This window comes from Phyllostomus discolor, chromosome 12, assembly GCF_004126475.2.
Source record: "Phyllostomus discolor isolate MPI-MPIP mPhyDis1 chromosome 12, mPhyDis1.pri.v3, whole genome shotgun sequence".
In the NCBI taxonomy this organism is placed as follows: domain Eukaryota; kingdom Metazoa; phylum Chordata; class Mammalia; order Chiroptera; family Phyllostomidae; genus Phyllostomus; species Phyllostomus discolor.
In genome coordinates this window covers 47,602,238-47,613,635 of record NC_040914.2, presented here as the reverse complement: position 1 = coordinate 47,613,635, position 11,398 = coordinate 47,602,238, and the positions used below count along the sequence as shown (strand labels likewise).

The window sequence follows — 11,398 nt, the reverse complement described above, 5'->3', positions numbered from 1 at the left end:
ATTTCAGGGAAAAAGGGGTATTGTTCCAAGTCGGCCCTCTCTTGTGACCCCACTCTCTTTGGTAAGCAGGAGCCTTGCTCTCTCTCTCCGGCAGTCGCCGCACCCCGCGGGCACGGGTCGAGCATTTAAGAGCCACCAGGGCGCTCGCCGCAACAAAGCCACCCGTGGCAGGATGAGTTGGTCGTGGGCCGGGGAAGAACTCTAGGTGCCCTGCCAACCGGAAGCAAACGCCCACGCGACGAGAGGCACACTGTGGAAAGCACTCACGAGCCCATCCCGGCGGCACCAGCCCTGGTCAGGTTGCATAGGCTCGGGGGAGAGAGCAACGGGCTTTCCTTCCAATTGGCTTTCGTCGTCCAAGCGCCTCAGCGCGTGCTTTCTTGGCAAAGCTGCCTTTTGCAGCCCCTTTGACTCTGCCTTTCCCCTCCGCCCGCCCGCCTGCAAGCAGAAAAGCAGGGAGGGAATGAGCGTTTCAGTTTCCACCGGACTTCGAAGATGGCTTTGAGGACTCAGCGTCAGTTCCAGGGTTGCTCATGAGTGTGTCAGCTTCTTGCTGAAGCACCGAAGAGAAGGGGCATTCCTCCCTCCGGCTGGGGATCTCAGGCGCTCCTGCGTGCGCAGGGGCCTTGCGGAGGTGTCTGGGGTCAATCCCTGAGACGTGCAGGGGCCTCGCAGGGAACCCCAATCACGGTAATTCACCTCTGGGCTCTGCCAGGGAGCGCGATATGAAGGCTGGTCACCTGGCGCTTGGAGCCCCCCTCGCAGTCTTAGACGCGAGGGAGAAACCTGAGACCCATAAGCGGGGTCAGGGTACCCTGGCCGCCAGGCAGCCCTCCCCGACCGTCTCCCACCAACAGTACACGTCTGACCCAGCACACTGTGCCCCCACCAGCTAGCTAGCTAGGTTTAGTACGGGCTGCGGAGTGTGAAACGGCAGAAATCAAAAGTAAAAGCAACTTTTTAACAACAAGAGTGGGCTCTCCAAGGAACAACAGCCATGTTTCATGCTAACTCAGCAGTTTCTTAAGGTGCTCCGTGTGTCCCTAGTAAGGCATCTTTGGGCTCAGTGATCTGGAGAAGCTTGGGCAGAATTTGAGACAGCACAGGTGGTGTGAGAGGAAAGCTGGTGTCCCGTCCCCACCTTCTCAGAGGATTGAGTTAGAAACTGCTGGTTGGTTTGAATTTGGTCTTTGCTTCGGGTTTTGTTTTTTTTTCTGTTTTGAGAGGAACGGCTCAGGCTCAGGCTCAAAATGTTTTTGCTAAACCTCTGGTAAATGGAAGGAGATCTCTAATGTTGTTACACTGTAAGGATTCCACTCAGAAAGAGCTTGAATTCTTTGTCTTAAGAAGAAGAATGATCTCACTTCCCTCAGATAGTGAAACGCTCAGGAAGAAAACCCACGAGGAAGTGAGTCTTTGACACACTCGGAACCCTCCTCCTGGAGGCCCGGACGCTGCTTTGGGCCTGGGAACAGCCTGTGCCAGGCTTAGTGTCCCCGCTGCCTCATCCCCAGTCCCCTTGAAGTTGTCGGGCACTAGGTAGCAAGACGGCTCACACTGGAGCACACTCAAGGAACGTGGTAGTCACCAAGAACAAACAAATGTGAGTGTATTTGCCAGTGAGGGAGAAAACTGTTCCTGAAAGTTAGGAAATGTCTTCATGAGTTTGTCAGTCTAAAGCATGCTAGTTGCTTATAGTTGTCTCTAAAAGTTGAGAATTTTTAATTGGGAAAAATATGTAGTTTTGGTAGTGAAGTGTATAAATGATGGCTTTTAGACTTGGAAAAAAAACAGGATTGAATGTGGGTCATTCTAAAGTTGGTTACGTCTGGATGAGTTAATTCAGTTAATGAGTTAAAAACTAAAACGGGCTAGAAGAGTTGAAGAAGGTTGTGTAAGTGGAAGAGGGTCTGTGTGAGTGGAAGGAGGATTGTATTGGGGAAAAGAGAAAAGGACTGAGAAAGCGAACAGAAGGAAGAGAAAGAAGGAACTCAGAAGGTGAAGGACTGTGGAGGAGCAGGGTGAGAAGGGGAAGGAAGGACATTGGAGGGAGGAACTAAAAGGAAGTAGAAGCAGAAAAAGAAAAAACAAGGAGAAGGAAAATGAAGCATGTAATGTTTTTGAAAAACTGTGCCCTACCTGTTGCAAACTGGAAAGACAAGGGTTAAGGGCTAAAAGCCAAAAAGAGCCCGACCAGAAGGGCGGAAATCAGACCCCCGAAGGCTAAACAAAAAAGTAACAGGAAAAGTAAAAAGCCTGTTCCTTCATCCTTCCCAAGCTAAGCAAAGGGTTAAAGGATGCCCTGACTGTGAGGCACCCCCACCCACGGGAGCTGACCCTCGAGGACTGAGTTCCAGGGTTTTGGCCACAGATGTCACTCGTTGCTCCCCCTTTGGAAACCCGTGTTTCCGGTGATGCTTCCCCTGGTGCCTCCCATGCACCTGCATCTGCATCTGCGTGCATGTCCTTAACAGGAGCGTCTGCTGAAAATACACCAGCCCGCTGGCTTGAGGCCTTCAGCCATTCAGGACGGGCTCCGCAGGTGCAAACTGAGACCGGCCCAGGATACCTTGCCCGTTCCACTCAAGCCTTCCTCCGGCGTTGGGGTAGCCAACATAGAGCAGGAACACCTTATAGTCCAACCGGTCAGGCCGTTGTTGAACGGGCACATCATACCTTTAATCATCTTCTTAAAAAGTAATAAAGAGGGAGTCAAGAGTGTCTACCCCCCAAATTTGATTATGCTAGCTGTGTTTACCTCTGAGTTTGTAAACCGTGATGGATCTGTCTATCCTCCAATGGAGAGACATTTCCAGAAGACAGAACCCAAGTCATCTTATCCTGACCCCGGGTGCTGTTCAGTAAGGTCTCAGGGTGTGTGGTATTTCAGGGAAAAAGGGGTATTGTTCCAAGTTGGCCCTCTCTTGTGACCCCACTCTCTTCGGTAAGCAGAAGCCTTGCTCTCTCTCTCCGGCAGTCGCCGCACCCCGCGGGCACGGGTCGAGCATTTAAGAGCCACCAGGGCGCTCGCCGCAACAAAGCCACCCGTGGCAGGATGAGTTGGTCGTGGGCCGGGGAAGGACTCTAGGTGCCCTGCCAACCGGAAGCAAACGCCCACGCGACGAGAGGCACACTGTGGAAAGCACTCACGAGCCCATCCCCGCGGCACCCGCCCCGGTCAGGTTGCATAGGCTCGGGGGAGAGAGCAATGGGCTTTCCTTCCAATTGGCTTTCGTCGTCCGAGCGCCTCAGCGCGTGCTTTCCTTGCAAAGCTGCCTTTTGCAGCCCCTTTGACTCTGCCTTTCCCCTCCGCCCGCCCGCCTGCAAGCAGAAAAGCAGGGAGGGAATGAGTGTTTCGGTTTCCACCGGACTCCGAAGATGGCTTTGAGGCCTCAGTGTCAGTTCCAGGGTTGCTCATGAGTGTGTCAGCTTCTTGCTGAAGCACCGAAGAGAAGGGGCATTCCTCCCTCCGGCTGGGGATCTCCGGCGCTCCTGCGTGCGCAGGGGCCTTGCGGAGGTGTCTGGGGTCAATCCCCGAGACGTGCAGGGGCCTCACAGGGAACCCCAATCACGGTAATTCACCTCTGGGCTCTGCCAGGGAGCGCGATATGAAGGCTGGTCACCTGGCGCTTGGAGCCCCCCTCGCAGTCTTAGACGCGAGGGAGAAACCTGAGACCCATAAGCGGGGTCAGGGTACCCTGGCCGCCAGGCAGCCCTCCCCGACCGTCTCCCACCAACAGTACACGTCTGACCCAGCACACTGTGCCCCCACCAGCTAGCTAGCTAGGTTTAGTTCGGGCTGCGGAGTCTGAAACAGCAGAAATCAAAAGTAAAAGCAACTTTTTAACAACAACAATGGACTTTCTAAAGAACAACAGCCATGTTTCATGCTAACTCAGTGGTTTCCTAAAGCTGCTCTGTGTGTCCCTAGTAAGGCATCTTTGGGCTCAGTGAGCTAGAGAAGCTCAGGCAGACGCTGAGACAGCACAGGTGGTTAGGGTTAGACGTGCTGCATGTCTGAGGCAGGCAGGGGCCTGTTGGGAAGGGACACGGGTGGGGGCAGGGCGTAGGCTGCTGCCTGCACAAAGCCCCCAGGCTTCTCAGACTGACCGCACACCCCACAGGGGCCCATGTAGCCAGCGATGACCACTCCCCACTCTGGCCAGTGGTGTGTCTCCAAAAAGAGGGTCTCTTGGGTAGCAAGTAGAGACTTCCTCTCGTCTCATTCCTAATGTCCTCCCCATCACGCTGAAGACGGCTCAGCTGCTTCCTGCTGGTGTGGCGCGGGGGCGTGGGGTGGACAAGTCACAGGTGACCTTGCGTGGTGAGGGTGAGCCGAGCAGGCCGGAGCGACCCGGGCATCCCAGACAGGGAGGCCGGCGCGTTTGAGTCTGTCCGTAGCCAGGAAATGGGCCAAATAATTCGAACAGCAGCAGCATCGAGGAGGCGTGATGAAACAATTCCTGGGGCACCCTTGGAGCCTTGCACACGGAAAACGTGGCGCGCGTGCTGAGGTGAGCCTCCAGACGGTGGACACGCGTGCTGAGGTGAGTGTCCAGATGGTGGACACGGGTGCTGAACTGAGCCTCCAGACGGTGGACATGCGTGCTGAGGTGAGGGTCCAGACGGTGGACACGCGTGCTGAGGTGAGCTTCCAGACAGTGGACACGGGTGCTGAGGTAAGGACATGCCTCCAGACGGTGGGCTCCTCTGGGTGGGCTCCCGAGTCTCTCTGCTTCTCGGCCTTCTCGCTTTTCACCGGTTTGGCCGGTGGGTTTCATCCGTCCTCACGACGGGCAGCAGCTTCCGGTCTCACCGATGCCCCCGAGGTCAGGCCGGATGCCGCTTCTGGGCCAGGAGCCACAAGCACGCCTGCTCACCGTTTCCACCCGGAGGCGTCGGAAGCTCAGCAGGCGCTCGGTGACGCCTGGGGCTTCCCCCCACCCTGGGCCCGGGCCCCTGGTGCCCGTGTTGGTAAGTGCCATGGCCAGGTATGCCCTTGTTTAAGCCAGGGACGGCCTTGTCTTCCTCCTCCCCCCTCCCCTCACACCCCTGCCATCAAGTCCAAGTGCATCGTGAGCCTGTCCTCTCCCCGTCCAGCCACCGCCACCGTCCCTCTGAGACACGGGGCAGCCTTCCGGGTCTCTGCTCTGCTGTCACCCATCCTCTGCCACATAAGAGCCACCAGCATTTCTATTGTTTTTTTAAACTTTTTATTTATTTTCCAGCCACAGCTGACATTCAGCATTACTGTGCATTAGACTCAGGTGTGCGGCGGGGAGGTCGGACAACCCCACACTTACTGGCAGTGTTCCCTGATGTCTCCAGCCCCCGCCGGGCACCGTGCGCAGTCCTGACAGTGTTAGCGACTCTGTCCCCTGTGCTGGACTTCACACCCCGTGGCCGTTGGGTGGCTGCCGAGCTGCACTTCTCCGTCCCCGCAGCCTCCCGCCCAGCCCCACTCCCCGCCACTCCCCCCCTTGGTTGCAGGGCCGGCACAGCTGGGCGCTCTTCCTGCTGCCGGTTCGCAGAGGAGGGAACAGACCCAGAGGCGGGATGTGGCCTGGAAAAGGTCGCCCAGCGTGCGAGGGGCGCCTGGATCGCAGACCCCGTGGTCTGGGCTGCGTGCCACCCCCTCGGCTTCCGGACTTCCTCCCCTTTTAGGACCCCGCCCCCCTGAGCGCCGGACTGGCCCCTCCCTCCTCGACAAGCCCCTCCCGCCGCCTTGCACGGCCCGGAAACGGATGCTGTGAGTACGGTGCGGCTTAGGCGGCTCCCGGGGGCTCAGGGGGTCCGGGCCGGGGGTCAGCCCTTCCTCCGGGACCTGGGCACGGGGAGGGGGAGTGAGAGATCCACGCTGAACGTCCACCCGAGTCCTCCGCTCCGGGCAAGCCCCGGTTAGTTGGCCAGCAGCTCCGGTTTCAGGGATAAAGTCTCAGCCGGCGGTGTGAGCTGGGCAGTGCCGATTCCGGGAGGTGCCCGACGGGGCCCCGGCCCCGGTCCTCCGGGCGGCGTTGCTTCCGATCGAGAGAGGCGCAGTGCGTAGAGCGAGCCCACGGCGAGTCTCGGCAGAGGCGCTGTGCCGCGTGTTCGGACGCGAGGCTGCGTGGATGGACGGCTGTGTCCTGTGGTCTGGGCCTTCCGGCGGGTCTCGTCAGCACCCTGCCGGTGGACAGCTCCCCGGGGCGGGGGCGGGGTTGGGGGCGGCCGCGGAAACCAGCCCCTAACCGGAGCCACTGCACGGCTTCCGGCCTGAGCCGGGACAGGCTGGAGCAGGGTTGGGGGGGGTGCTGACATGGTGGCTGTCACTGCCGTGTGCTGCAGGGGACGCCACCGCGGTCTGTCGTCGTCACAGGGGCAGGCCCGGGCAGGAGGACCAGGCAGCGGGACGGGGTGAGGTCCCCCGCGCTGGCGCTCAGAGGGAGCGTTTCCACCCCCGGACCCTGGACGCCGCTCCGTCCTCGGCTGGGAGCGTCGCCGCCGCCGCCCCTGCTCCGCTGGCCGCCTCTCCCCGTCCCTGCCCACACAGGCAAGGGCTGTGTGAGTCGCACCCCTTCCGGGCGCCCAGACGAGCGAAAGGAACCCACAGACCGGGAGCGGCTTCTCAGCCGTGTGTTTTCATCTCGTCCGATGGTTTCTCCCAATTTCTGTTGACTTCTGTTTTGCAAACCTGGGCGGGTCGTTTGGAGAGACCGGGCACAGGTCACGTCGGCGAGATTAATGTCGTGCCATAGTCAGATCCATTCCTGCGACGAAAAACTCAGCCTCAGTCGAGCGAGCGTTTGGCGAACAGAATTAACGGCAGCGCCTGAGTACGATGCGTCCGGCCCGACACCTTATAGACATCCTGTCGGCGAGACGAATAGACTCGGCGGCCCGCGCGCCTGCGCGGGGAAACGCCTAATGATGTGACTCCCCGCCAGCACCGCGCCCGCCTGCTCTGATCACCCCGTCCACGACACAGTGCCGAGTGAGTCACTGGGCGGGGCGAAGCCACTCACCGGCTGTTTCGTGGTCACCATGCGGCCCTTCGGTGCACAGTGCGTGGCTGATGATAATTTTATGGGCAAATGATTTTTCAATTAAAGTGTCTTTTCCCAGGGCAAACGCGAGCGTTACAAATGGGTCCGGAGAGCCGCACGCCCCGTAGCCGGCAGGAGGGGCCGTCGCCGGAGCCTCCGTCCGGAAGGCTGCAGAGCTCGGAGGGCGACTCACTCTCATCCGCTCCGGGGTTCCCTTTCCTCCCGCCTCGGGAGTGTGTGCTGGCGGACGGTGCGGACCCAGCGCCAGAAACTAGATCCCGCGACCCCTCCCCGGTCACGGGCGGTCCCGTCTCTGTCCTGCTCCTGACCCGACGCTGCTGTGTCGCTCATTGATACGCCCTCAGGACCAGAACATTCTTTCTGCGAGCCGACATGGACCCCCGTTCCCTCCTGGGCATATTACTGCCCCCGTGAAAATGGTATAAGCCATTAAAACATAGCGGCTTTTAATTTGTTTCTATCTGGGCTCGTGGTCCTATGTCCTCGTTAGTGAGGGGCAGCGCCCCCCAGTGGCTGGGCAGGTGGGACTTGGGGAACGCTTCCCAAGTCTCAGGTGCTCGGACAGGGGGCTCTGCCGTGAGTTGGCCCCAAAGGACAAGGGCTGTGGCCCTGTCCCAGGGCCGGGGTGCGGCCCGGCTGCACTGGCCCTTCAGGGGGAGGAGGGGCCAGGCCCCCCTGCCCCCACCCCACTTGGTACCCCCCCAGACTGTCTGCCCACCGTCCCTCCCTCTTCCACAGAGGCAGCTCCCTTCCCACCCCTGCTGGGAGGGCCCCGTTCTTCTAGATCTCCTTTTCTGGGGGCCAGAGCCACCGGAAATGAAGCAAAACTTTTTTTTTTTAATCACCACCGAGGACATGTTCGCTGATTTTAGGGACAAAAAGGAGGAGAGAGAGGAGAGAGACCTCGACGTGAGGGAGAGCAACATTGATTGATCACCTCCCGTACGCGCCCCGACTGGGATCGAACCCGCAGCCTGTTTGGTGCGAGGGGGGACGCTCCACCATCGGAGCCCCCGACCCGGTGGTCCCGCTCATCTCGCCTGGCTCAGGCTGCCGTAAGGGGGAGCCGTGGGCGGGGCCTCCCTCACTGAGCAGAGACGGGCTCTGCGCAGCTCCCGGCCTGGCAGCTCCCGTGTCTGGCAGGGGCCCTCTTCGCGGTCCACAGGCGGCCGGCGACCTCCCGCTGTGTCCTCACCTGGGGAAGGGACTCGGGAGCTCCCTGGGGTCTCTCTTATAAGGGGCCCCGGTCCCATTCATGGGAGCCCAGCCTCTTGACCAAATGCCCCCACCCCCAACCCCGTCACACTGGGTGGGGCTTCGGATCTCGAGGTAGGAATTCCGGGGGCATGCATGCGTTCGGTCTACCGCACCGCGAACACTAACAAAAACTGAAGCAGACAGCTAAAGGCTGACGTGGCCGTATGGCCTGGAGGCACCTGGGAGGAAGGGAGGCGGACTCAGGTCGGGCCTTGCTCTTCCGGACGTGCTCAGAGCCAGCGCCATGCAAGGCCAGCCCCGAACAGGCCCGGCCTCGCTCCGAGGTCTGGGTGGCAGGGAGGCGGTCCCCTTGGGGTCGGCTTTGGGGGGGGGGGGGGGCTGTGGGCGGGGCCTCTGAGGGGGACCGGACTGTGATATGGGGCTGGGTCAGCAGGGGACTGGACATCAGCTTCTCCCTGCAATTCTGTCACTTCGTCCTAAGCACGCTCACTGCCGGCATCTGGTTTGGCCTCGCCCGGGGGCCCACAGGGCCTGGAAACATCTGGAAGAGAAGAGAAATGGCTTCCGCCAGCCATCCCAGAGGCTGGGTCTGTGGGGGACATTGTCTGGATACTCTGTCACAGTGGAAGGTGCGGGGGAGTGAGCGACCAGGAAGGGGGTCGCCGGGAGGGTGCGGAGAGCAGAGAGCGTCCCCAGGGTCACACGTTCCCGGCCGCCCTGTCCCCCAAGGGTCGAGGCTTCGGGAGCGGGCAGCCCAGAAGGGAGCTGAGGTCTGTTTTTATCTCACCGCCCCAGACCTGGCTGTGACCCACCTTCTGCACTTCCATCACAGCCACAAACGGCTTGTGTGCGTTTCCACCTCGGCAGCCGGGGCCACTGGGACAGCATCCTCATTTTTATTTTTATTTTTTTGTGCTGCTGTTCCACTGGGGGTTGCTACCGGAACTCGAGCAAGCATGGTAATTTGTTACAACGGGAGAAAATGCCTGTAAATCCTCGAGGACTTGTCGTATTAGGAAGAGTTTAACGCTGCAGTCTGGGCGCCAGCCGTGGGATCGATGATGATAAATAAGGAGCAGCGGGTGGCCCGGATCCACACGGAGGTGGTTGCGCGAAGAAGCCGGCTCTCTCCGTCGTGTCCTGGCTGCCCGCCCCACACGGGGATCCTGGGGGCCGCGGCTGTTGCATCGGGGAAGGCAGTTCTGAAGAGCAGCGCCTGTTTTGAACACGTTGTATGTTCCCTGCCTTTGTGTGTCCCGGTGAGACCAGGGGTCCCCGAAGGGGTGGGGCGTGTCTTAGCCTCAGGCCTCTCAAAAACGCAGGGATGGTCCTGTCGGGCAGACAGGGTGGCGGGCAGAGCTGGAGCAGCGCTGACGAAGTGCGCTGTCCCTCAGCACGTGTCGGGGGTGGGGGGGGGAGCTCTGGGCAGGTGATCTTCCTGTTTCTGCAAAGACAATTTCCAGGAGGAAGGAGGGGGTGGTGGGTGCAGGGTCCCGGAGGAGGGCTTCCCCTGGTGTCCTGGGAGGGAGTATGTGATGTCAGTCATTTCCCGAGAGCCCCCCGCCGGGACCCATGTGGGAGGGTGAGATGAGGCTTCTCTGGTGGGTGAGGGCTGCCCGTGACAGACTCGGGGACTGCGGCCCCCGGCTCAGCCTGGGGGTGGCGTGTGCCGGCCTTCCCGCCACCCCCCACGACTCGGCGTGTCCCTGCCACAAAGACAAAGACGCAGCTGGGCCCGAGGAACGTCAGGAAGTATATTCGTTTCTTTGGACACCCCTCCGTCTCGCCCCCCTCTGGCGTCTGCTCAGGCGTAACGCAGACCACTCCCTCCACCGGGCCCCGGGCACAGGCCTGTCCATCACACAGGGAAGCCGTTGGAATCAGAGGCAGACGGGACTGGGGGCTCAGTGGCCGTGGGGGTGATCGGGAGGCACAGGCAGCCCCTTCCTGCTCAGGGCGAGCCTCCTGTCGGACTTGGGGGGACGCGCCCAGAGCCCTGGCGCCCCTCGGGGCTGGGACACTCGCCGCCTGTTTGCGTTCCGCGTTTCCTGCTGCAGTGGCCGGCGTCCGCCTGCGGCCCGGGCTGGGCCTTGCACCGCTAACCATCCAGGGAGCTGGGGCAGCCGGGCCTCGCCCATGGCCGACAGTGTCTCTTGTCCCCTTTCCAGCTCAGAGTGGAGAAGGACCTTCTTCGTCCGCTCCGGTCGGAAGTCCCCACGGAGGCACTCTGACCGGCCTGCCTGGGGCTGTGGCTCCCTCCCCGGCCACTCACTGTTGCTAGTGCAGCACATCAGCTGACAGGGGTCCGCACCCCCCCCCCCCCGGCCCCCACACACCCGAAGGACGGTGGCTCCCGTGGGGACTGCACGCCTAGACGGAGGCAAGGAAAACTTCCCCCGGGAGAAGGGGGGTTCTCTAGCCCCGGCCCTGGGGCCCCTTGGGACCAGCTGCCCAGAGCGTGCCTCTGACGGCAGGGGGATCAGGGCAGACGGGGGCTGGAAGAGACGGCATTGCAGACGCCCCGCTGTGGGGGCAGGTCGGGGCAGGGGGTGGGGAAGGATGGCGGCCGGCGGTGCCCAGGCCCCCCTGGGGGATGGAAGCGGGCACTGGGCTGGGGAATAAAGGGGCTGTGAGTCAGAGGAGCCCGTGGCCTTTCCAGCCGAGCCTCTTCCGCCCCCTCCTTGCCCTTTCAACTCGCCTATTCTTTCCGTTCCTCCTTTCTACAACAGGGACAAAGGGACAGCAGCTGAGCCTTGAAAAGGGCATGTGACGCCGGCGCTGGGACCTTTCCTCTCCAGCTTCTCCTCCTCCTGTGCCCCTAGCTACCTCCTGACCCCTGTGCCCCCAGCTACCTCCTGACCCCTGTGCCCCCCGCTACCTCCTGACCCCTGTGCCCCCTGCTACCTCCTGACCCCTGTGCCCCCAGCTACCTCCTGACCCCCACCAGTCTCTCCCCCTGCTGCCGTTCCCCGAGGTCAGGTCCTGGCGGGCAGGGAAGTGCCCCCGATGGGAGGAAGCTGGCCCCTCTGGGTGACGGCCCACCACTGCCCGTTGATTCCCTGTGGACCACCGCGGGCGTGGGACAGAGCCCCGGGGGTCCTGCGTCCTCCGGGGACGTTGCTGTGGTGTGGGGGAGC

The 11,398-nt window shown here is 61.2% G+C and overlaps 1 protein-coding gene across 1 annotated transcript; it reads right to left on the bottom strand.

Moving 5' to 3' along the window:
- Positions 1–5,898: 5,898 nt before the first annotated feature.
- LOC114490125 (proline-rich protein 2-like) lies at positions 5,899–10,399 on the bottom strand. Its single transcript, XM_028504051.1, has 3 exons — positions 10,365–10,399; positions 8,480–8,620; positions 5,899–6,517 (listed from the first exon to the last, which is right to left on the bottom strand). Exons 1-3 carry the CDS (start codon positions 10,397–10,399, stop codon positions 5,899–5,901), a joined length of 795 nt encoding a protein of 264 aa, XP_028359852.1.
- Between the last annotated feature and the right edge of the window lie 999 nt (positions 10,400–11,398).

Excerpts from the sequence above, each read along its gene's own strand:
- LOC114490125 (XM_028504051.1), bottom strand. The coding sequence starts at position 10,399 with ATGGGCGAGGCCCGGCTGCCCCAGCTCCCTGGATG. Across the intron at positions 8,621-10,364 it reads CTGCCCCAGCTCCCTGGATG|CCGACCCCAAGGGGACCGCC; the intron begins GTTAGCGGTGCA and ends CCCCCCCCAAAG. Across the intron at positions 6,518-8,479 it reads TCCGCCTCCCTTCCTCCCAG|GGACGGGGAGAGGCGGCCAG; the intron begins GTGCCTCCAGGC and ends CTGTGTGGGCAG.